Below are 26,462 nucleotides of genomic sequence, written 5' to 3'. Positions count from 1 at the left end.
TTGTAGAAATTTATCAGTACGAGAAATTTTCCCATTGGTTTTTATCAAAAGCTAGGTTTTTCATGAGAAAAGATCATTTGACTAAATTTTTCAATTGTTTTCTGTGGGAAAATCTGAAATGAAACAAATGCTTGTTTAGCTTTGACTCAAAATTTCTTTTTTCAAAAGCAGAAAAATTTTCAAAATGAGGAGCGTTGAGGTGTTTTTTGTCTCTTCGTGTTTTCCTTTTCCTACTCAAAATTTCTCCAACTTTGGAAAAGTGTCTGAGAAACAAAAACAAAAACAAAAAACGGTCACTTTTCCAAAGTAGGAGAAGTTTGGAAAAATTAGAGTGGAAAAAGGAAGGGGGAAAAATGAAAAAACGAAAAGAAATGGACCATAGGCATTATTCATTTTAATCGCTCTCTGGGGGAATGGGTGAGAAAAATAAATTTTAAAAAATGGAATTTTTTTAAAAACATATTTGAAATGCAAACTTGTTTTCAATCCTGTGAATTTGAAACCATTTGGAAATATCAACATTTTTCACTAATTGTTTTCCGTTTTTGACCATCTTTACTGCCACCCTCAGGGAAGTGCTGCCTACGTGGGACAAAGTAGCATCTGGGAGCACCCAGCAATGAAAATTAACCTTTGCCTCTCTTTCTGTCCTCTCTCTCAATGTAGCCTGGGAAGAAATGCTTGGCTGTGTATAGGGCAGATGAACCAATGAACTACACCATATCGGGCTGTGTGAGCAAAAGTACATACAGGCCAAAATACTGTGGCGTCTGCACAGACAACAGGTGCTGCTCTCCGTACAAGTCGAAGACTATTGAAGTGAGGTTTGAGTGCCCGGATGGAACTGGATTTTTCCGGAAAATCTTGTGGATCAACGCCTGCTTTTGCAACCTGAGTTGCAAGAACCCCAATGACATCTTTGCTGACTTGGCACATTACCACGATTACTCTGAAATAGCGAATTAAATTGGCCGAATGCTGGAATGAACCACTGCTCTGATTTTACAGAGGTTTTAAAATAAAGGAGAATCTTCCATCCAGTGCCAATGTAACGTTTGTTTCTCAAAGTCAGAGTTAAGTCTCCTTTGTTTATCCCACTATATTGAGAGGCTTTTAAATAATGGGAGCTAGGCAGCGAAATACCTTTAAACAAAATCGGGCCCCCAACCCCCTGCAAATCCCAACCAGAGCTGTTGGGGCAGATTCTGCCGCTCGACTGATGGAGCTATAACAAGCTACACCAGCTGACTTGCTGCAGTTGGCTTTTCACTTACCACTGGGCTAAATCCTGATGCACTTCCTTTACTTAACCCATGTTCTGGAAAAACTCTCATTGGCTGCAATAGGCATTCTGCCAGGGTAAAGAATTAAGGATTTGATCCATACATTTGTATCAGGAGGTGAGGATTAGCCCCAATCTCTGTTCTCCTTAGCAGTCAATCATTCTTTAATTTATAGACCCCTCTATTAGTTCTTTCTGAGGTTTCACTGAGGCCTGGTCTACACTAGAAAATTGTTGGCTTAACTATGTTGCTCAGGGGTGTGAAAAATCCACCCCCCTGAGCGGCGTTTTGCTGACCGAACCCCCCAGTGTAGAATTTGCCCATTCCTCCAGACTTCACCTGTCGGGGAGTTGGAGTCGCATTGCCGATGGGATAACCCCTCCCGGCAGCATAGGCAGTGTTTGTAGTGGTCCAGCTGTGCTGCTGTGGCATTTCTAGCTCTGAGTCTCCAGCCCCCGAAAACTAGCCCACGTGCACCTGACTCCTGCATGGGTGCACTAGCTGGGGAGCAGATGCAAAGAGCCACCCTACCCCCCCCATCCCCACCCCCACCTCATGAAACGTCCAGGAACCAAGGAATGTCGAAGTCCTAGAACTCAGTGACTGCAAGGGCTGCTGTCCGGGGGAGACGGGGGGCAGGTGTGAGTTGTGCCAATCATTCCAAATCAGTGATCATGAACCTTCGTACCAGACCCACATGATCATGCTTTTTTCCACCTAAAACTCCGTAATGCACCATAAAAGATTTATAGTGCTATAACGCAGCGTGGCCAGAGCCAAGAAATTGAACCCTGATCCAAGGGGCTCCAAGGGATGAAGAGGTTTGTGGCTGGGCTTCTAGGTCATTCCTCACGCTAGATGTACCTGAGCTATGAAGTGAAGATCAGGAGCTAAACTTTTCCAAAGTCTGAGAGAGTTTGAATCCAGTGTTCTGATTCAGGCCAATCTGTAAAACCATGTACATAACCCTGGGCCCTTGTTTGTGGATATATACACACACTTACATATAGTGCACCATAACATATTCTCCTAGACACTTTCAGTGGCAAAGAAAGGGACCAGGCAAAATGATCAAAGGATATAAAATAACCAGAATCATGCTCTAGGGTGCATTTGTTTAACTTTTTTTCATAGTGCGATTAGCTAAGCATTAGAGATGCCAAAATGAACTGTTGGCAGTGGACGTGACGCACCGTTTACATCAATGGCTGAAAGACGCTCTTGTGAACTAATACACGACCATCATCTCCAGGATACGGCCATTTTCAAGTGAAGTGAATGCCTATCAGCCACAGAGCTTTTATCAAGACAATTCTGTGTTTCATTTGTACCAATTGAGAGAATAATAGTGGAAGGAGGTAAACTCCATTTGTGGTTTGAGATGGAGACCTTCTCCTATACTTTCAAGAGAAATATGAACCTTGTGGTGCAGAGACTGAGGACATCTGGGTTCACGTCCTGCCTCTGCCACAAACTTCCTTTAACAAGTCACTTAATCTCTCTGTGCCTTAGTTCCCCTATCTGTGAAATAGGAACAAGAATCTTATTCTCTATGCTTTGTCTGTCTAGTTAATTTAGACTGTAAGCTCTTCAAGGCAGGACTGACTCTTGCTGTATGTTTATACAGTGCCCTAGCACAATGGGATGCTGATCTCCATTAGGACCTCGCGGTGTTACAGTCATACAAATAACACAATAATAATGCTAGGGAGGAAATACCAATCTCTGAGCTGGTGCTAGAATTCTTTTGGTGCTACGTTCTACAGCAAAGATAAAGCTAAAATACTCTGTGCTGGGGGGAGGCCACAGACAAGGCCCTTTGGCCCAAACCCTGTTCACTCCAGGCACAAAATCCCATGGACGTTCATGTACTTGTATGAGGAGGGGTGTGTGTGGAATTTGAGGGTCTGTTCCTGCTGCGGTCAGCAGCAAACCTCCAGTTGGCTTTGAGGTCAGTAAATTTGTGATGTCTCACCCTCTGTGGGCTCTTTACCTCTGTAAGGACTGAAGGCACAAGCCTCAGTGGTTTGGAACCATTTAAAGCAATAAGTACATCTGATGCAAAAATAAAAGTACCAAATATATAACTTAAACAAGGTGCCTTTGCACTGAGTCAATTAGAACTTAAAAACACTGAGAAAAGTATATGGGATTGTAACCCCTGCTGGCTAGAAGTGGCGCTCTGTCCCCCTCCAGTGGTGGCTAGGCCACCTAGAGATTCATGAGCCTGCTACAGCTTTGGATAACAGACACGTGCCATTCAGCTCCAGAGGTCCCAGGTTCGATCTTTGCTGCCGACTCCCCTCTATGGGTCTTCAGTGTTACATAATTAAAATGCAAGCACATTGCATTCTGTCGGTAATATGATCACTAGCACTGTATTGTATATAGGTAATGTCGGAAGTTACAGAGCTCATAAATACTAAGCGATATTTTAAATTAAGCCACTGATTACCCACCCCCCGCTTTTTGTTTTGTTTTGTTTAGGAAGACCAAAATGTGCAAGGTACTTTAAGAAGAGCAGCGTATTAAAATGATGGGACTAAAATGCTCAGTGTTACAAATTAAATCCAAGCACAGCCTTGTCCATACACATATATCATTTCAAACTGTGATTTCATTATGTATAGAACTGCCAGAGCTGTATTTGTACGTATCATTGTTCTGAGGTATTTAGAAATTTGTTGGGAAGGTGCAATTGGTTGTGGTCAAGAAGCCTTTGAATTATGTTAGCTTCATAACAAATGTAAACGTAGGACTTGGCTGTACAACACGGTGTGTGTTTTACCAGCTGAAATGCTACAGCTACACTTTAAAGGGAATAAATAACTGCAAAAACAGTGAATTAATACACAACTGCCTCCTTATTGAGAAGCATTTAGAAAGTGTGTGTGTGTGTGCGTACGCACAAACATATACATCTGTCCTGTTCCTTCCTTCTCTTGTGTACCTCTCAACCTGCAGGGCCCAAATATGAGGTGTCATGTGTGTCAAAGACCCAAAATGAAAGACACACAAAAAATTAATCATTCAGGAAACTTAAAACTTGATGGGATCCTTTCCTCTAGCAAAAGGCCCCTCATGCCCCAACTACTCTTTGATTGGTATCTACGTGTCTCCTTCCTTGTACAATACATGTCACTGGGCCAGGACAACCCAGTCCCTACCGTTTGTCCAAGCCTGAGTGGGTAGTTTGGACTCCATAATGCCTTTTGACGCCTCCCCTTGGAGGGTGCAGGGTTTTTCCTTACTAGGGAGGAATGACTTGCAATCCCCACACAAGATTTATTAACAACAGACAGAAAAAAGAATTAAAAGAAGCTATTAGTATATTTAGATTTACACTTCTCCTACGCTAGAGAAGGCGCTTAACTACAGACAAAGCTCATTACTGTGAGAAGTTTGGTCACCTTTCTCCTCAAAACCAGCTTTTACTAACCATCCCCACCCCACCGCGAGCTAGGTTACCCAAACCAAGCGGAACTGCAGGGGAGCGACCGTTCTATAGAAAAGCGCTTGGAGGCCAAGGCGGACAGTATGAGGACAGATGCCTCTATCTGTAACTTCTATGACTGAGGCATGTTGTAGCCGTGTCGGTCCCAGGATATCAGACAGACGTAATGGGTGAGGCAATATTTTTTATTAATATTCCTTAAGGCATAGACACGCTCACCCCACTTTCCAAGCCATAAGACTCAAGAGGGACGGGGTCTTGCAGAATATATCATGCTGTTGGGTATCAGACGTGCAGGAGGAATGCACCTTCTCGAAAGGAGGGGCTGCCCTAATTCAGGGCCTTGATTGCACCACAGCATGAGTCCTAGCTGGTACCAATGGTACCGCATGGTGGTACGTACCCCAGTTGCAGTGTCAGTCACCACCATGGGTGGAGTATTCCTCATCATGGAGATTAATAGAAATGCCAGCTCCGCCATCACATATAGATCTCCTGGTACCACGAAGGTCCTCAGTTCACCGATGGTGCCACAAATCTCCATGCAAGAATAGACTGCACCAGGATGGGTGGTGCTGAAGTGAACAATGCTGAAACAAACCCTGTCAAGGTGCATGGGAGCCTGGGGATTTGGTGTGAAGGGACTGGCACTGAAGTGAGTGGTACCAGGGCAGAGAATGGCACTATGGGCTTGGTATCCAAGGCAGCAAGTCATGGTGCCAGAGGTGGAGCCAAGGATGTACTGTGCACCCTTGGGGCTCCAGCAGTACCCATCCCGCTCCTTGAAGTCCCCTTGGAGTGGGAAGTGACTTTGAATCTCTTTTTGCTGGGGAATTTCCAATGGATCTTTGTCCCACTCTCCCCAGGGGAGCGATGTGCCTACCTGAGTCCCCATCATGGCCGGCTTAGAAGATGGGACTCAATGCTGATCTGGAGCTCACTGATGCAATTATGGACGTAGACTGAGATGGTCCGGAGGGAGCGGGGGGAGGGGTGCATCATGCTTGGGTGAGAGGAAGGCCGCACAGAGTGAGCTAACTGGGACAGTTTAAGGCCCACCTCTCTTGCCCTTTGGGCACTTTTAATAAAAAACTTATAAACGGAGCTTTTCAGGGATATAACCTTCCCCAAGGCAGAAACAGGAACTAGTGTGGTCACCATCAGAGGGAAAGGCTGAGGCCTGAGGCTTGACCATGGTACCAGGAAAAATCTTCTGGCCAATAATCAGACAAAATCACTCCACGATGAAAGAATTGCCAGTGGACAAGCTGCACTAACACATTAGTGCTCACTGATGGGACCCACGTATTTACACTAACGTTCAAAAGAAAGGGCCTTGAGAGGTGCACGCTGGGGCATTCTGAATCACAGCCACTGAGAGGGACCTGAAGGGTGGTTGGCCCTGCACTGCCCAATCACTCCTCAGTTCCCTCTCTGCCCAGTTTGTGAACAGGCAAAACTACTCATGTCAAATTTGCAAATAGTTTCAGGTTGACCAAAGCTGCGTTTTCCCCTCAAATAAATTATTCATCTGGAAAACTTCCACCCAGCTTTACTGATCAAGAGAGTCTGATCTCAAATACATGGGGGTGGAGGTGCAGGCATCCCAACGGTGGAAAACATCTGGACGTTCACGCGAAGAAGCAGCCTCAGTTTCTCCCCCCAGGTTTTGTTTGCAGACTCTGTTAATTCATTCATTCAACCAAGGCAGCTTTGGCTTCAGTGGATCGTTGTCATAGTCAAAGCCCAAACATCTGGTAGTTGCAAGGAAAAGCGTGAAAACACGCCCTGAGGGCTCGGCTCCAGAAAGCAACCAAGCAGCACTGTGCTACTGTGCCCAGCACAATGGGCACCTGCTCGATGCCTGGGCCTCCTAGGTGGCACTGCAAATAAGACAATACAAATAAGAGACCTAAATGTATTAAATATCCCATGGTTTTTTCACATTTGGGGTGGGCAGAACTGCCTTGCAACAACCGATCCTGGAGCTTGCTCCAGCTAATTGATTCCCCAGACAGTGAACGCATAGCCCTGGCTGTCTCTCAGCTACTTTCACTACTGTTCCTGTCGCTACTAGGTTCTCAGCAAATTTGTCTGTCAGCTCCTCAGACAAGATGAGAAACAGCTGTCTGCTGCTTCTCCCTCCCAGACACGTGGCATCCCCCAAAGCGTGTGGTCTCCGTTTGACAGCCACCGGCCTTTTTTTTTTTCCCACTGGCCACATCTGAACCAGATTACGGAAGCCACCTGCGTCTGGGTCATCTCTACTGTGCATGCTGAGACCCGGTCTCTGGGAAGGGGGACACACTTGTCACGTTTTATGCATGTGGTAAGGTTCCACTGAACCAAATGAGGCTGCTCAAGTGAAGATTCGAAAAAGGACTTGCATGCCTCACTGCCCCTTTAGGTGCCTAAATCCCAGAGTCAGGACCCACCAGGATTCACAACCCCCCCCTGAGCCCACAAGTGCCTAAAATCACTGAGCACCCCCGACATTTTTTTTGCAGTAAAATCTCTCTGGGTGCCTGTATTTCTGCCTCAGAGCATGTGCAGTGCAAAAACTCATTGGCACAGGGGCCTTTCTCTCTATCATAACGATTCTTTCATTGCTTATCCAGTGGAACAGCTTCAACAGGAGACACTGAGACCACCACAGCAGACTGGCCCATAGCCCAGTGCTTTGAGCTCCTGCCTGAGAAGTAGCATATCCCAGCTGAAATCCCTTCTCCCTCCCAGGTGGGGGATGGGACTTGAACCAGGGACCTCCTACCTCCCAGGTGAGTACCCTAACCACTGGGCTAAAGTTAAGAGGGAGGGGGAGGGCTGTCACTGCTGCCTCCTGTTCCCCCACCCTTGCTAAAATGGAATAGGCCCCTCACACCAAGAGAGGGCTTGCAGCTGAGAATCCCAAGCAGCCGGAGGTGCCTCCCTCCAGCCCAGACTTGGGAGCCTATCTAAGAAAGGGGCAGAGCTTGGCGTACACCCCTTGGCTTGGCAGCTACCTTAGGTGGGGAGCCTCCAAGGGTGCTGGCTTTTGTGACTCCTCTTCTGAGGTGCCTGTCTCTCCCCGTTTGTTGTACAGGGAGCCGAGGTGCTGAACTCGGGCTTTGTGAATCCCAGGGATTTTTCTAAGCACCTAAAAGTTAGGCGTGGGAAAGCTCAGCATCACCACGCCTAAGTGTCTTTGGGAATCAGGGTGACCAGACAGCAAATGTGAAAAATCGGGACAAGGGGTGGGGAGTAATAGGAGCCTATATAAGAAAAAGACCCCAAAATTGGGACTGTCCCTATAAATTTGGAACATCTGGTCACCTTATTGGGAATCAAGTCCCACAAGCTGATAGCTTTTCAGGATCAAGGCTTTATTCTTGTCTCTCAAAGTCACAGAACTGAGCTGTCTCATTTCTTCAGCGTGCCTCGCAAAAAAAGAATTTAGTTTAGATTTTGTTTCCCCAAACTATGCCTGTCACAAATGTGCTAAAAACCCCATGTGTCTAGCACCGTGGGATCCCGATCCTCACGCTTCCAGTGATATCACAATGAATTGTTTTTATTAGGGCAGGGCCCACTGACGGAGCAGGAGCTGACCCGAGTGGAGCTCCAGTAAATATTTTCAACCCCCCCAGGAGTTTTTAATAGCATGTTGGGGGGGGGGGGGAGGCGCTCCAGGAAATTACAAGAATTTAAGCCCTGCACATGAGACAAGCATTTACCAGAAAAGCTCACAATCCATATCGCTCACCATCCTCAGAATGAGCAAATTCAATGAACACAACCACAACAAAACACAAAAATACTGCCTAAAACAACATGGCCTGGTAAAACTCTCTATTTGCAGAGCCCACAACTAGTTAAAACAAAAGAGGAGAGCAGCCACATCGATAGTATAATTAGTGCGGATGAAGAACAGCCTCGGGAGGGGCTCTTTGGATGAGCAAGATGAGCTTTCATCCTGGCCAGCATTGTCAGGACCAAGCATTCAAATTTTACCAGTCAGATTCCCACCCAAAGTGCCGAGATAGACATAGAACCTTGTGGCTGTTAAAGCAGTCTGTATAATGCCTGCCTTCTGCCCTTTGAGCCTTTGGTGCGGAGCAGCCCACCTCCCGTTTGTAGCTGATCCTTTCTGATTCAAGAGTCAACCTGAAATGCGGGCCCAAAATTGCAGGCTGCCCAGCTACATATTCAGAGGAATTTCCCCTGCTTCTAATCTCTGGGAGGAGGGGAGCTGGTGCCTTCCTTGTCACTCTGTAGCCTCCTTCCCCAATCTTCCAGTCACTTCCTCCCTCCCTGTCTCTTGCCCAGTCCCATTTCTCCTTATGTTGCTCTATAATCTCCTGTCCCACAGCTGCTCCCGTATACTGATCGCCTCCAGATTTTCCCTCCCTCCCTTCCTCCATCAGTCAGGTGCCTCTCATAGTCTCCCTCTCTGGTGCACCTTTCCCTTGTCCCCACAGATCCCTATCCTCGTATTATCCCTCAACTCCCCAACCTGTCCCAGCCACTTCCCTCTGGCTTCCTCTTGCCCCACACATTCCCTTGACCCCCACCACCACCACCCTCCATCCCCTTAGGCGTCTTGCTCTCCCCACTGGCTCCCACACTGTGAAATGACAGGGGAGTTGTATCCACCAGCTCCCGCTACATGGAAAGGACACTGTGCTCTTCATCTTCTTCAATTTGCCACGGCCAAAGGGACTCTGTTGTCAGTGTATGTGCCACATGGCTTCTGCTGGGCAAGGAAGGTGGATTTGGTCCATCTGTGTAAGCACCTTCATGGCTGCTCATTTATAGGGCCACCAGGTGGCAGCAAAGAGACAGGAACCGGGGAGCAGCAGGGAGCTCGGTAAAATTGCCCAAATTTCACCACAAGAAAGCGGTAGCCAAAAAGTTACCCGTCGCCACTTCAAGATTAACTGGCAAAGGCGTTTTAAAAGTAGCCCAGTCAGCAAAAAATCACAGAGGTTGGCAGCACTGGGCTGAGGCCCGGGATTGCCCTGCCCCGCTGGCATCTCAGCTTCCCAGCTCGCAACAGCCCCAACACCTTAGGCCCTGGCTGGGCTGGGTTTAATCTGAGATAAGAGCTCCATCACCAGACACGCCTAACTCTGGAAAGCTGCAGCAGGGCGGGAAGCTTCCTTGACCATACTCCAAAAGACTCAGCAAGTCTCCTCTTTAGTCCAATTGGCTCTGGGCAGGTCAGACTGCCCCTGTGCCCACTTGCAGAAAACTGACTTAGGGTGTTCAGCAGATTAGGCAAGCACAAGCCCTTTGGGGCTATTACTAGTCAGCAGGTGTGTGTGTGGGGGGGGGGGGGGGGGAGGGGGGGGTTGCACACGCTGTGAGTTGTTTAAATATCAGACATAGGGGTCACTAGTTACCAAACATAAAACCTGCGTATGGCTGAGTGGAAATACCATATCCACATGTTAAAACCTTGCCTATTGTGACAGCAACTGCTCACATATGCAGGGGCCCGCTCTGCAGAGAGACTGTCAGTAACACGTACTAGACGCTGATGCCAGGAAGGCAGAGTGCACACGAGACGTGGCAGTGCAGTGGCCAGTTATAACCCATACATGCCAGAGTCACAGCTTTACGTGACAGCCCAGCTGAAAGCAGAACATACTAAAACCATGTCAAATGCTGCAACAGCTGCTTGTTGCCCGAGAAGCACCGGACAGACACGAAGAGGATTCCAAACAGCAGGGAGAAAAATAAGCAGCTTTACTGAAAACTGCTTCTCCCGCCTGGCCCATCACTCACAGCAACATGTGACACTAATAAAAATCACATCTAGGTTATTTATCTGGAACTGGAGCTCTCCAGCTGTTTGGCCTGCGGCAACATGTACATGAGCTCCCTTCAGCACACACACTCTGCTGTGTCAACAGGAGCCAGGTAGCAACTCATGCCCTCCTGTTACCGTTCTGCATTTAAAAGGACAGAGGGGGAAATCTGGGCCAAAAATCTATTCAGAACTCTCCAGAGGGGTGGCCCTTGGGGGGGAGCAACATTCACCCCCAGATTTCAGAGATAACCCCTCTCCTTTCCTGAGTGTGGAGAGAAAGTGTGATGTCTCAGCTACCCCAGATGCCAACCAGTGATATCTCTCATGGGCCCCCTCAGTATAGTACCTGGGAATTAGCATAATGACAGCACTGTCAGTGAGCCTGCAGGGCCACATTCGCCTTTGGTGCTGTCAGGTAGCAGGCATGGAAGGATTGCTGGGAAAGGGGTGGGGGGTGGAAATTGTGTGTCAAAGTTTTTACTGCTTCTCTTCAGGTAAGATCCTCCCCTGTGGTACACGATACACATCCCAGTTTATTCCTTCCTTACAACTGCTTCTATTCCAGAATGGGCTGTTGGAGACTGGCCAGGAAGAGTGGAGCACTAAGTGAATTAATAGGAAACCCCTGTACTGGAGTAGTCAGTCTAACCTCTGCCTCCCATGAGGCAAGCAACACAGAGCACACATCTTCTGAGCTCCAGGTAGGGGCCCTAAAACAGATTTTAAAATGCATTCAAAAGCCACGCCATGACCTTCAGCAGAGTAAAGACAAGTCACTTGAAGACCAGCACTGGGGAATGGTTATATCCTACCCTTTGTATCACTTTAGTCTTAGCTGACTACATACCCACCCTTTCACAGAGCCACCACACATCTTCACTCTTAGGGCCCTGAAACCTTTTGCAGTTGATCACGGAGGAAATTGGTCATTTTTCAGACAAAGTCAGATCCATCTCACCCCAGCACACTGATTTACACCACAAGAGACTTGAAGGAAAGTTCACAGAATAAGTCACGTAAGGACTAGTTTGTCCTCTTTGTGCAGGAGACTGTTACTTCTTAAACCAGCTCTACTAAACATCTGAAAACACAAGTAAACTTTGACAGGCCAGTCCCACAATTTGTTAATCAGATGAAAGGCACATTCTCCTAGTAACTTAAGCTTTTCTGAAGCACTGGGGAACACCTACAATTTTTGTATACATGTAGTTGCATCCTGCCATGAAGTTATTAGAAGAAAATCTATTTAAATATATAGTATTGGCTAATGTGCCTATTGAAAACTGGCATCTACCAACCCTGGCATTAATGCCTGAGACACACACTAAAAGCCTTAGTAATGTAGTAGGACTGATATCACTACAAGATGCTAGCTAGGTAAATTCTGCTGTAGCTCAACAGGAAAAGTCCGCTGGCCAAGATTTGGAAAAATGATTGGGAATTTTGGATGCTTCAGGCGGGCCTCTTTAAGGCATGTTTATTTGGGCACCCAAAATCAATATTTTCAAAAATCTTGAGTCTGGATGATTCTTTAGTTCTGTACATATTGAACAAAAATTCACCCGAGCGACACAATTTGTAAAGTAGGGATGTGAAAGAAGGATCCCAAGTACAGCAGCAGAGACTTGGGAGCAGGATCATGAGGAATTACTTAAGAACTGTGGGAAGAAAAAGTGCATTTGATTCAGGTTGTGATTAAATATCTGTAAGTTACCCTACTATGAGAGCCACGTGCTAACTCACCCTAAAAGCTACAGTTCTTCAGCAGCATCAAGCCTAGCTCTTTATATAGTTCAGCATTGTTCCTTACCAAATGAGTGCTTTTGTTGCAAAGTTGCCATTCATCACAGAGGCCCTGAGCAGCAGGTCTCTTTATTGCAAGGAGGATTGGATAGCTTCCTGCTCATCTTAAAGTCAAGCAGTTAATTTTTATTTAACAGGCAGACTATACTCCCTGGTAGGAGTGTTTACCCATTCCTGGAAGAGATGAGAGAAGGGCACACTTGTACCCTTGTTTCATAGGATGGTTGGGCACACATTCATACTTAGGTTTTATAGACTGGTTATTAAAAAACAAGTCCAGCTCTTAGGGTCCATACTGTCTAATCACTGCTGCCTGAAATGCTGTTACTGGGCTCAGGTACATTAATGATTTTTAAATCGTTTATACTTAGACCAGAGGGAGAAAAAAATGGGACCAAAATAAAGTCCAAGCAAAGCTGAAAATCCATCTGTTGAAAATCCTGATCCTTAAATCGCTCCCCATGTAAGGACAGTTGATTTATCCAACATGTACTGACTAAGCTCTCTTTATCCAACACACACACACACCTGTGCCCTTCGTCTGTTAACCTACTTCAGTTCTCTCTACAGAACCTGCACACATTGAACTTGATCAATATTTCCTCGGCTCTCCTCTGTCAAACACTCGCTCTATGTATCCTTTTTGAACTCCACTGCTAACTAGAGCTCGCAGGGGTGCTTCTCAGTGGAGGGTGAAGGTCATGGCTGTCCCAGGGAGAACGACTCCAATTCAGGCTTCATGTGACTTTTATGCCACTACACTGCAGAACAAAACTAGACACTCAATGTCTAACATCCTGTGGCCTAGAAAACTACACAATTCTGATTAGTTTTAAGATGGAATTGGGTGTAGATTAGCTTAAGAACAGACCTAGGTTTTAGTTAAGAGGAAGCTGTATTTGAGATATGTTCTGGACAGGTCTATTAATGGGACTGAGGAAAGTGTAGTTCAGCACTCAAGACCATTGTCCTACGCCCGCAAAGGGGGGTTGGTGGGGGGGAAGAGAGACTAAGGGACCTTCTCCAGATCTCCACCAAGGGAATGCAAGTCCAGGCTCCTGTATTCCACTCCCAGCTTTACTCCCATGTGACCTTGGCCAAGTATTTTCCCTATTTATAAAGTGGCAATAACATCTCCCTCCCCCAGGGGTGTTGTGGAATTCAACTTCTGTGGAGCACTTGGTCACAGGACCTGAAATCCAAAGTATTACATAGGATGTGGGATCATTTAAAGTCCCCATTATGCCTACACATAGGAAAACAATCCCTGCACTGAACAGCTTACAGCAACAATGGACAAGGGCAAAGAGGATCATAGAATGGGAAGGGACCTCCAGAGGTCATCTAGTCCAGTCTCCTGCACTCAAGGCAGGACTAAGTATTATCTAGAAAAGGGGTGGGCAACCTACAGCCCAGGGGCCACATCCGGCCCTCAAGCACGAGCTGGGGAACAGTCTCAGGCTTGCCCCACTCTGGTGCTCCAGTTGGGGAGCAGGCTTGGGGGCTCACCCTGATCCACATGTACTGTGGCTCCACACGGCTCCTGGAAGCAGTGGCATGTCCCCCCTCAGGCTCCTACATATAGGGTCAGCTAAGGGGCTCTGCATGCTGTGCCTGCCCCAAGTGCCACCCCCACAGGTCCCATTGGCTGGGAACCAATCAGAGTAGAGCAAAAGAATCTTGCTTACAATACTCCTAATACATCCCAGAATGATGTTTGCTTTTTTTGCAACAGCATTACACTGTTGACTCATATCTAGCTTGTGATCCACTATGACCTCCAGATCCCTTTCTGCAGTACTGCTTCCTAGGCAGTCATTTCCCATTTTGTACATATGGGACTGATTGTTCCTTCCTAATGGAGTACTTTGGATTTTTCCTTATTGAATTTCATCCTATTTACTTCAGACAATTTCTCCAGATCATTTTGAATTTTAATCCTATCCTCCAAAGCACTTGCAATCTCTCCCAGCTAGTGTATTCTGTGCCATTATCTAAATCATGAAGATATCGAACAGAAGTGGACCCAGAACCAATCCCTCCAGGACCCAACTTGTTATACCCTTTCAGCATGACTGAACCACTGGTAACTAGTCTGTTGCTCTTGTACTATATCCAGAATCAGGCCTGCTAGTTCACTAATGTATAATAGGGCTGGGCAGCCTGAAGGAGAGCCAGAATGAATTCTAGGAGCATTAGAAAAATGAAGGGGAAGGAACAGAATGCAAGAAGAGAGTGATCTCTGATGCTGAATCCCTGCACTTCATGTTATCACTTTTGCAGATCCTGTCAGAATAGCTGGTAAGAACTTTGCTGCTCACTCTACCTCTAGGACTTTCATCTGTTCTTCCTCCAGGATGGTTCAGAAGAGGGTAGGATGCCTTAACCCTCCCACCCCAGTATAAAGTAGCATACCGCAGTAAGGGGGACTATATTTTTCAAAATGGACACCACCGTGGGCTGGCCTGAGGCCTCCCCCCCTAGTGTGTGGAGCCAGCCCAAGCCCCCCTACCAGCCACCCACCTGGGGTTGACCTAGGCTAAGCCAGCCCTCCCATGTAGACCTGGGGTTGTTGCTCCTCCCCCTGAATGTTCCTCTACACCCCACTAGTGGTTGCATCCCCCATTTTGCCAAAAAGCGACTGTCCCAGCTGAAACAGGATGTATAGTCACCCTACTGTGCAGGGATACTAAAAACACTTACTGGATGGCTTTAGAAAGTAGATACTATGCTCACGAAAATGTGAAGCAGTATGTCAGCTATGAGGGGCTAGACAGCAGGCAGGGTAAGCTAAGCCTGAGAGTTAAGGCATGTGGAAAGGATAAAGTGCAATCATCTCAAAAGATCTGTGCTCAGGATACAGGATTAAGACAAGACACTGCAAAGTTACAAATTTATTTGTTTTGAAATAAATACAAATAGTTCATTAAGAAAACTTCTGATAGACTTTACACAATAGCTTTATTCTCTTTAATGTTTGTTCTTTCTACCAACCACCATGGAAACTCTGCACAAGAGTGTAAGTTAAGTCAATGTGGAGTAACCTAAATTGTGTTCTTCTGAACAAGAACTACCCAAAATATTTAGGTATTACCACTTGCTATTTAACTACTCAGTATCTCACTTTTCATAGCTACATAAGAATTGTGATGTAGCAAATATGTATCAAAGCAAATGAAAGACTCTCCCAGTATGTATAGAAGAAAAACTGAACACTATGAAAACCTGTGGGTGGTAGAAAGGTGCCATACCCACTTACTTCCAAAAGAAGATAACCTGGAGATATCAGTAGGTTACACCAAGATGCAGAATCATGCATTCCTAAATTTACAGTCACTAAATATTATGTTTATCAATTACAAAGTTGCCCCTCCCACTGCTGTGGAATACACTTCTCAGCACCAGCAAATTCAAAGTCAGAGGTTTTAGGAGCTAGTAATTAGTGACAGTTGAGTGCACAGTAATTACAAACCATCTCAGTTTTTCATCTTTCCTCAACAATTAACAGCTGTATCTGGATTGGTTTACAGAATTCTGAGTTTTACAATTGTGCTGATACACAAAAAACCTCAAACTCCAAAGATTAAAAGCCATACAATGTGAAAGTAAAAACTGCTTTCACTGAGCAGTCATCATGGTCAAGTACAGCTGCTGTAAGTGTCAACTATGCCACCAAGTTGTGAGCTCTTTGGTTCAAGGTCCCGCCAAAGAGAAAATATTAACCTGCTTTTAAAAGTTAAACTGGGTCTTATTAAGCAGGTTTTAGGATCCAGGAGGGTGGGGGCAATAGGAACTAAATCTCAAAAAACCCAATATAAAAAACCTTGCCTATTTTAGTAGCATATTATTGTACTTAGGAAAAAAACAGGTTCAAATACTAATTAGAAGGCCTACAAATGCACAAGTTTAATTTTTTCCTACTACTATTTGAAATTAAACTATATACAATTTGAGTTTAACTCCAGCTTCAACATGAGGCTGTACCATTTTAAGTCAACCATAAAGCACTGCTTCCCTTCCACCAACAAAGCCTTAGGTTTGTTTTTGTTTTTTGTTTTTTTTAAACATGCCAGAAACTGGGTCACTTTATTTAGCCAAAGAAAAAACGAGATAAGTGGGCATATCATAGTTTCAAAACTTTGTTTGAACAGGATGTTAGGTAAGTCTGGTTTGATTTTGAAATTTTCACAGCCATATAACTTTTGGCACGCAGCCCTTAAATTTTGGCATCAGTTGGAGGAGGGCACAATAGCAGCAACCATCTGTATTAAGTAATAAAAATAGAGCAATTGAGATGTTTGCTTTCTTTGGTCCCTTTCAAACTGGTGAACAGAGTTCATCTTACAGAAAAGCTTGATATTAATACCAGCTATGTGTTGCGATACACAGTGGGCAGTCATTAAAACTTTTACAGTTTCAAACTACATCCAGGTTTGTGTGGTTTTTTTTTTTTGGGGTATTTAACAGGAAACTTCCATGGATTTGGGGCTAGGTTGTTCGGTATTGCCTGCAGAGTTAGGAGTGAGCTCAATGCGTGCGTCTGGGTGGGTGCGGTTTCTGGACCCATCACCAGTATGGGATCTGCTCCTGTTTCCGTCACCGGTATGGGACCTGCTTCTTGTTCCTTCCCCAGTGTGAGATCTGCTCCTCTGTCCCTCCAAAGATGTGACGCTGGAACCAGATGCTGTACGGGACCTCATAAGCCTGGTCATACTAGCTGAAGGCACTGAAAGAAGAGTCCTGTATTAGTGGATTTGTTTAGAATAATTCAGTGTGTTTGAAAGCAAGCCCTTGTCTTGAATTCCCAAACTGACAGACTAAGGCCCTGACCCCGAACACACTTGTGCACATGCTGAAATTGTACACATTTAAGTAGACCCGCTGTTCATAATGCATGAAGTTAAACAGGGCTTCAGTAGAACAGTACATGTGGGAAATCAGGTACAAATTGAACAAAAACAGGGACTAATTAACTTCTTAGATAGGCATTAAGAAAAAGACTGCCCTTCAATTCGTGCACAAGTGTTTAAAGCAGACTAGTAATTTTATGCCAACAACTGACCTTGATTCTTCAATTCTAATATACATACTTCAAGTCACCTGTGTCTGATGGTTATTACAATGGAAGGGAATGTGTAATTTCTAAAGCGAAGTCATTTTAGACTCATACTACATGTATTATGCATGTCACAGCAGAGCTAATGTTGTATACAGACTATGCTAACTCAAAACATTCACAAGGAGGGGTTGAGTTTCCCCTCATTATTAAAATTCAGTTTAAATATCCATGCATTATGTGCACACAGGGGATATGCACAGAAACCAAATACCAAATGTCTGCTTTGCAACCAAGTTGTGCATGCATTTTTAAAATTCACACATTTCTAACTGGTCAGACGGACCTCCAGGGTCATATCTACCTGGTCTTTATACAGCCAGGTCAGATGTTTGCAAGTTTGTGCACTCCTGCTAAATGTGCAGAGATGATCCACAGTTGCATGTGGCGTTTGAATCAGGCTCTGAAATTATGGTTCAAATTATGCAAGAGATTCATTTCTCCAATACGTGAAGCAAAAATGGAGAAAGGGGAATCAAAGGCAGTAAAGAGATTCTCAATAGCTCATGCTGCAACTCTCCCAGGAATGCTATGCAATAGCTCACACACAGTTCAGGAGTCAACTTAGTTCAATTCATCTCTGCAGATTTAATATAGTAGTATGAGAATATTTCATTCTCTGTCTTCTAGTTGGAATGGAGCACTTTATTTAAGGGCATCTTTACAAGCCATGCAGCCAAACAACCTCTCAGTTGGCACCACTGGTAATAACTTTCCATGAAGTACATACAATGGTCACAGTCAAGTCATACTGAGATAGCAGGGACCAGATAGAAGAACTACAGTATCTCAGATATCACTGCATATATCATCTGTGGGCACCAATATCACTGATTGGACTAAGTCCTCATGCTACTCTGCTTTGGTCTACATGCCCTGTCCCTCAGACAGCAGATATTTTGTGGTGTAATCTAGGTTTTCACAAAGAGGTTACTCTATTACCCCACTGTAGAACTTAATTATAGCTAGGCTTTCTTTTAATAAATACATACTTACTGTATCCCATTCCCTGAACAAAATATTTGAAAGCTTCTGCAAGCTTTGCAGGCTGTAAAAGGAAATGGAAACACATTGAATACAGTAATTGTCAAATGAGAGACACTAGTATAAGTAGTCTTATTCTCCCCCTGGGCTCTACTCAATAGTGTTACACATATAAAGAATGAGTACACAACTGAGAAAATTCCCTAGGTCAGATTTTGTTCTCTCCTCCTCTGCCCCACCACCCCTGTTATATACCTATTGTACATGAACATTACTGTACAGCATGTTAGTTCAGTCAATTCTCCAACTGACCTTGGCCTGAACCAGGCCCAAGTTTTGCTGATTCAGTTTACCGAAGCAGAAGGTTCAAAGGAACAGTTTGTCTCAAAGCACATAGAACAATTTATAGCAGTTTCTAGGCCAATTCCAACTAGCTGAAGTTTTAAGTGTGTTCTGCATTGGCAAGTTTTTCCTCAATAAAATGAGTGAGACTGCAAGCATAGTTTAATAAACTGCTACTACTCTTGAATTGCTGCGTGTATACACACACAAATGTTTTCCTCTGCTACTGGGCAAAGCAGCGACTCCAACTGGGGTGACAATATTTTTAATTGAACTTATGCAAGATTGTATCTTGCAGTACAGGCAACATTTTCTTTTGCACCCCAAATCTAGAGAATAATGGCTCTTTGGTTTAACTTTACATAAAATCAATAGGAGGGGCAGAATAAGGTCTACATTGGTATTCAAGCTTCTTACTTAAGGTTTTGCCATTCTAAACAACTTTAAAAAAAACAAGAATGGAGTGTCTTTCTTGCACCCCTCCCTGTCACTAATCACATTATACACCGCTAGCGCAATCTTGATCTCTTTTCAATTGTAGCTGTTTACAAATTCCAGTTTCTTCAGAGTAATTTCATACCTACATTTCAGAATACCTCCATTTGGCTCAAACTAGAACAAAATGTATACCCTGCAAGTTAGTGTATAGGGTCAGCTTCTTTAGTGAATCACCCTAAACAATAGTTAAAATTGTAGTGTACAAAGTCTGTTGTATTAGGAGCCTTGGAATTTATGTCTAAACAGGTTTCAAAAACACTTGTGCATTCTGCTAGACCAGATTAGTGCACGTAAGAACAGACTAGTTATTTCCTGCCTCCCACCCTGAACCAAACTATAAATAGCACAAATAACTAAATGTTTGACTTAGTGATCGTCCAGAAGCAGTAATCCATGTTAGTTTAGTCAGTAAGCAAAAGGTAATGTATCTATATTCCAAATACAAACCCTTCCACTAATTAATTAAGCCTTAACTGTGTAAATATCCCATCCTAACCTTAATTTTGTGCTTGGTTGGTCTTTAAAGAAGAGAGATCAGGTGACAATGCCATTACTACTCATGAATGATAGTCACTTAACACTTGGGAACAATGAATACCCTTCAGAATGGGGCCCCATTTGTCACATTCTGCAAAACAGACTAGTGTAAGAAGTTTCAGAGTAGCAGTCGTGTTAGTCTGTATCCGTAAAAGAAAAAGGAGTACTTGTGACACCTTAGAGGCTAACAAATTTATTAGAGCATAAGCTTTCGTGAGCTACAGCTCACTTCATTGGATGCATCAGATGAAGTGAGCTGTAGCTCACGAAAGCTTAGAGACTAACAAATTTATTAGAGCATAAGGTGCCACAAGTACTCCTTTTCTTTTTACTGTAAGAAGCATTAGCAAGTTTTCAGTCAGTCAATCATACCTGGGAAACTTGAGGGAGACCACCACAGTCTGCCATCTATAAGAAAGTAAAAAGGTAGGTCAGCACAGTGCCAGAACAGGAGTTCCTTTGAGTTCAGAGATTGTACCAAAGAAATATATTCAAGGTTTGTGTATCTGGCACTTTGGAGACAGACATTTATTCTCATCACACAGATAGGAAAGCTTGAGTAGAAGGCAACAGGTAAGGCTTTTTATAAGGTGAACACCAGTTTCTTAATGCATTAGAAATCCAGATGGCCAACTCTTACTGGATTTCAATGGTATGCCTTGGCTCTGAACAGGAAGATGGCACACTGGTGAAGGAGGAAATACCCTTACAGGTGAGGGTATTAAAAGCCAGCAGCAATGGCTGAGATGGTGGAGGACTCCAACAGGAGGTAGATTTGTTAAGGGAAGCAAGATCTGTGAAAGCAGTCAGACTGTCTACACATTTTTGGTAGCACTTAAGTTCTCTTGCTTGACCACCCCTTCAAAAAAAAAAAAAAAAAAACCACAAAAACAAAAAACACACAGGAACAGGAACATTCCAGTGAATGCTACGAACAGAAAGTCAAATTGTGAATTACAGGAAGCCTGCAGTCCTATCTGGGATTAGCTAGCAGTAAAACAAATCTTGCTAATGGTCTAGTTATAGGAACATAACAATTCATAACCTCAATCTCAGAAAGAGTGGTCATGTACAGAGGTCTCCAGCTGAACAATGACAGAGATGAGAATTTATGATTGCAGGGTGAGGGGGCAGGAGAGGATTTAGATGGCTAAAATTCTCTATTAATGTTAGACCAATGCAACAAAACATTGAGAATCTATTGCTTTGACATTAGTACTGACTAACAGCCTTCTTAATTACATCCTAGTATGGAATATGGCACGAACTCCAAATCCTGACCAGACACTTTCTATAAAACATTAAATAAAAAAAAAGTACAGTACTGCAAACTACAGATGCACCCGCTCCATGACTGAAGAGCAAATGCTAGAAACAAGCTCTCTTCTCCCAAAACTCTTGATTTGGAAATCCACTGTGTCAAATAAAGGGAAACATTAAAAGCCACTTCTGGTTCTGAGCTATGCTGGAAAGTAGCCCAGAGTAACAGAAAAGGCAGCCAGGTAGGACAGTGAATGAAAATCAGAACATTACATATTTATTCTACAGAGTGATTACAGCTTGTTTTGTTGTTGCAGGAAGAGAAGAATCTAAAATAAAAATGAATGAGTTTACTTTTGAAATCTTTATTGAATTTTTTTTTTGCAAAGATGGATTCAACACCCACTATGTCAGTTGCAAAAGGTTTAAGTCAAGGTCCAGGGGTATTTGGGCCTGCATATTCATCTTTTAGAAGGAGTCTTCAGCTCTAATCAACTTCTATAGGAGCAGAGAATGCGCTGCACTTTGCGGGAGTCAGAACCCTGAGGTTTTAACTGAACTATTTGAAATCTCCCAAATAAGTTTTGCTGAATTAAAGGGTCACTCCAGATTAACAGGTGCACTGTTTAATTATTTAGACCAATTCCTTTAGGATAAGGACATTCTATCAAATCAGAGTTGAATGGGAAAGTTGAATGTTTCCTAGAGAGAGGAGCACTATCTAGCTAACAAGTCTGTCCATCTGCCAGTCAGAACAAAGCGATTAGAAAGTCTTAAAGGAGATAACTGAATTGGAGACAATGTCTATACTGCATGTTAGGGGAGGGCTTCCTCAGCTCGGGTACACGTACTTGTGCTAGCTACCTCTCTTCAAGCTAGCAGAAGTATAAATAGCAGCATAATCATGGCAGCTCTGGAAATGGCAGTGGAGGCATTACTGAGCTATACCAAGTACAAACTCTGCTGCAACCAGCATTTATACTTGTGCTCAAGAACTAAACAAAAAACAAACAAACACTTTCCCCAGTTAACTTAAAACTAATCTTACACAAATTTAGTATGTACAGGCATGCACCACACTGGACTCATTTGTGCTCTAACTTGTGGGTCTCACTTAAGACCAGTGTGGTTGCATCATTGTAAAATAAATATGTAATTTACGGTTCTTAGTCCTATTACCTTTAGGAGTGTGGTCTTTGTTGGGTCCAGCTTAGAGTTGCACTCTACCTATATGGAAAAATAGCCGTGTTAGCATCTTATTTATTCTCATCTTCAAGACCATTAGTCTGAACTTATTAGTTCTTTGTGGTTCTCTCATCCAACTACTTTTTCCTTAAGTTAATTGTATTAATACCTTGTTCTCCAAAAGGGTTTGGCATACCCTAAATATTACACATCTTAGATTTTACCCCCCTGTAGCTTTTCTAAAATATTATTCAAATTTTGCTCTAATAGTCTATTATTCCCACATGTACAAGCAAGTCCATTAGCAAGGAATTAGGAGAGTTTTGTGCTTCAAACACTGTAGTGGCAACAAACCAGGTCATGTGACTGGGGATCATGTGGTAGAATCCCAGATGGTAAGCAGCCATATGGCCAAAGAATAGACATACCCATTAAGGCACAATATTTTAAGTCAAGCAGCCATCTGAGGCTAGCTATATTGGCCAAAGCAACACACTGCTTCCAGAGTAACCAACTGCAAAACTCCATTTAACAGCAGAGAACATGCTACAATACTGGATTCAGATTCTCCTCTAATGGAAACATTTTTAGACCACATTTTTCTCTACCAGCTCCTTCTATGCCTAAAGTACTGCTATGACAACTGTCCCTAGAACAGTAGCCATTACATAATGGTATCCAGACAGAGGCTTGGACATCTAAGAACAGTGACTGCTCTGTCTTGAAAGGTCTGACAGGGAAGAGTTAACTGTGCTGGGTCAATAGCAGGAGACTTTCCTATATGGGTGTGATTTCTGCAATGCTGCTATAACTTCCCAGTTCGCATACTGATTAATACAAAGGAAAAGAAGGCTCTTTATTATGAAAGTCTGACTATACATACCACAGCATCAACAGCAGGAGAACTGTCACCAACCACCAACAGTGAAGGGCATCTGGGGGGGCGAGGGAAGAGATACAAGACCATGGTTATTTCTATGCTCATTTCAACTTTTCTCTGCCTCCACCCTGCTTTTCCCAAAATTCTCCTTTAGTATGATTGGAAGGATCCTGACCTGGTTAAGTGAGTAGAAGCAAGTTCTTGCATCTGATGTCCTAAAGATGTACCTGACTAGTTTTATTACTATTCCTGGAATCCTCTATATATTAGTGAAAAGCCATGTATTTTCTTCTACTTTTCTGCTGAATTCTTGTACATCTTCCCTTTTTCCTACCATTTTTCTCTTTAGCATTTATCAGGGAAATGGTTACATTTTTTAACAAGAGTGGAATGAGTTTGATTACAGAAGTTTAATGTTAAATTTAATGTTAAGTTTAAATGTTATCTTTCATTAACCTTATTTTTTCTATTAGCTAATGAGCAAATTTGTCTTTTTATTCCCTCCCCACCCCAGTAAACAAAAGCTTTGCAAAAGCACTCATGCTTCTAGTGGTCATATATTATTCATACTTATGTTCAAATTGCAAGGTGATTGTTTTCTTAAGTGGGGTAAGGCTTCAAATTAAGCCAATTACATCCACTTTCTAAGCAAAGCAGTTTAAACCCCTTAAACTCAGGTTTGCAAATCCATCATAGGTAAGAGTAAAAGCACCATCAGGCATCACTATCTTCTCCACTATTTAATCCCCACTTGAAATACTACCCATCATGGACATGCTTCCCCTGTGACAAATTAACTAAACACGCGGGGGGGGGGGGGGGGGGGGGGGGCGAAGAAGAGAAGAGAAAGGGAAGAGATGAGTGACAACACATGCAAAGATTTTAATGCTTGCAATTGCTCCTCCCTTACGGCTAATTAAAGTTTTTAAACAGAATGCTATAATCTGACCTCTTCACTGATTCAAGTTTGAGGATCACTTTACAGCCAGCTTGCTGAGACTGCAACTTTAGGAGGCACAACAAACTCTTCATAAAGGAAGTCATGATGTGCAGCAAGTTTTTAAACCCGAAATCCAAATTTTGAGACCCCTTTGTACCCATAAGCAGCAGCATGCATCTGCAATACTGAGCTGCCTTTTTATTATTATTAATTACTGAAGTGTACTGAAGCTTATTTCAATTACAAACCTGGAATGTATATGCAAAAACACCCAATCATACCATTGCTTTAAGGCCTTTAACACTGATACATTAAAGAGCAACTTGCGAGCGTCTCCTTGTGGCACATGATATTAAAACACTTATTAACCAATCAGGATGCTTTTATTATGTTCTTCACCAATTGTAACTGGTAAAATATTTGGTCAACCATTTTTATTTAAATATACTGTTTAAATATGAATATATTGTAACTAAAAACAAGGAGTTCACATTCCTGTGGTCCTTTTGGGTAATGCTGATTGCTAATTTGGCTCCTGAACTGAGATTGAGTATCACTGCTCTAATGACTGTCCCTGTGACAGCATCCATGCCACCGATAGTTACTCAAATTTAGCACAGATTTAACGTTTTTCCAATTCATACAAACGAGTAATACTTACTGTAGAGTAACAACATTTGTTCCAGGAATAGGACGCTCAATCTCAAGATCTCTTCGACTGAAGATTGAGAGAGAAAAAGCTTATTGATACATGGGATTCAGGTATTCATGTGAATCTCTACACTTTTCCAAACACGAAAAACATAAGTTACTTAAAGAAAAGTATATATCAAATGAGAGATACAGCTGAGCTTTCTTTACATTTGTAGTTTTAGTTTAGTCAGCCCCTGAAGTTTAAAAAACAAAAACAATACACGAGGCAGTGTTAAGATGACCCTTTGATAGAGTTATGGTTTCCAATACAATTCTGCTTGATCTTTTGTTAGAGTGTATCTGCTGCATAAATTATATTTGCTTGTCCCTTGAGTAATTGCTTAACAGATTTCACTGTAAAGACTAATTGGAGAACAAAGTATATTACCTGTTGTACGAGTTGACAAAGAGATGAAGATTGGTTTGATTCATATCATGGACAATATGTTGGCGATAAGTCTGGATCAGATCATGGCAGTTATGAATCTCTTCCTAGATTAAAAAATGGGATAATTTAATATTAAGATACTACTATGATAAGTGGCATTGTAGCATTGCTTAATTACAAATAAATTAAGACTTAATAAAACAAGCAAGACCCTTTAAGAAGCTTGTTACTTATTGGTGTTCTCAAACCATTGGTACCAGTATCTTTTTTTAGGGTTGAAGTACTGCGAATTGTCTGAAAGTCAGTTCCAGACTTAAATATGTTGATGTATAGTTTTATTAATTCAAGGCACTTAATCTCATAACAGTGCATGGTTTGCAGTTTGCTTGTGCAGTGTTGATGATCAACCTGAAATACACATCCTTTCTAACAAACCAAAAGGATGCAAAGAAAAGCATTGGAGAGATATATAGTATCAAGGAAATACAGTTAAAACTGCTAAGACACTTCAGGATTAAGAGCCAGACTTTTAAAAACTTGTCAAGTAAAAAAATTTAGTAATTATGTTCAGACCAAAACAGATGTTCACTAATTTGTCAGCTTTGAACATCTACAAAATTGAGCTCAATTTTGCAAGACAAGAGCAAGCAGCAAAGCTTCAAGGTCTTTACAAACTGTAGTCTTTGAAAGTTAGTACTTTAAGAGTCTCACTCTACACAAGCCTTAGAAAATAGAGCATCTGACATTAAGGTAGGCACAAAAAAAAAAAAAGCTTAGTTTATGCCAGTAACGTGTTTTCTGGATTTAGGAATTATGGTGCCAAAATACAGCAGGAGAACTCTTACCAGGAGCCAAAACAATAAGCTGTATTGTACTATCAATGTTTAGAGTAGAAATTGCCACTGAAATCAGTGAGTTCTGCTTAGAACTTGACAATGATATTTAATTCACCAATTTAACAAGCAATTAAATCTCCACTATGGCTATATGCAGCCTTTCATACACTGCATATCAAACTTCAGTGATAGGGGAAGTTGCACCTGGAAACATTTGAATTTAAAATGTTGCGTTTCAGCCACAAACTATTCACAAGTTATAGCTTGTGTTTCAGTTCGGGGTATTTTAAAATTGTACAAAAAGTACAAGTTTTCAAATGTTTGAAGGATGATACATTAGCATCACTGGGCGCGGTGGCGCGCACCTGTATTCCCAGCTACCTGGGAGGCTGAGGCTGGCAGATTGCTTGAGCTCAGTGGTTCTGGGCTGCAGTGTGCTATGCCGATCAGGTGTCTGTTGCCACTGACAGCC

At 43.1% G+C, this 26,462-nt stretch overlaps 2 protein-coding genes across 4 annotated transcripts in view; one reads left to right on the top strand and one right to left on the bottom strand.

Annotated features, from left to right (window-relative positions):
* CCN4 (cellular communication network factor 4) overlaps positions 1–3,337 on the top strand; it is a 54,077-nt gene extending 50,740 nt beyond the window's left edge. For both annotated transcript variants that reach the window (XM_027829039.3, XM_027829040.3), the window contains one exon: positions 667–3,337. In XM_027829039.3, coding sequence (XP_027684840.2) covers positions 667–966 — 300 coding nt within the window. In that variant the 3' untranslated portion in view covers positions 967–3,337. The remainder of the gene's footprint in view (positions 1–666) is intronic.
* An 11,870-nt stretch (positions 3,338–15,207) lies between these two features.
* The window catches only part of NDRG1 (N-myc downstream regulated 1), a 66,584-nt gene continuing 55,329 nt past the window's right edge, over positions 15,208–26,462 (bottom strand). For both annotated transcript variants that reach the window (XM_037891980.1, XM_043539061.1), the window contains 7 exons: positions 25,155–25,258; positions 24,735–24,791; positions 23,137–23,188; positions 22,248–22,295; positions 20,181–20,216; positions 18,444–18,495; positions 15,208–17,057 (listed from right to left, as the gene is read on the bottom strand). In XM_037891980.1, the coding sequence (XP_037747908.1) occupies positions 16,792–17,057; positions 18,444–18,495; positions 20,181–20,216; positions 22,248–22,295; positions 23,137–23,188; positions 24,735–24,791; positions 25,155–25,258 (615 nt within the window). In that variant the 3' untranslated portion in view covers positions 15,208–16,791. The remainder of the gene's footprint in view (positions 17,058–18,443; positions 18,496–20,180; positions 20,217–22,247; positions 22,296–23,136; positions 23,189–24,734; positions 24,792–25,154; positions 25,259–26,462) is intronic.

This window comes from Chelonia mydas, chromosome 2, assembly GCF_015237465.2.
Source record: "Chelonia mydas isolate rCheMyd1 chromosome 2, rCheMyd1.pri.v2, whole genome shotgun sequence".
NCBI lineage: Eukaryota > Metazoa > Chordata > Testudines > Cheloniidae > Chelonia > Chelonia mydas.
The sequence above is the reverse complement of the archived record's forward strand: the minus strand, read 5'-3'. Positions and strand labels throughout refer to the sequence as shown.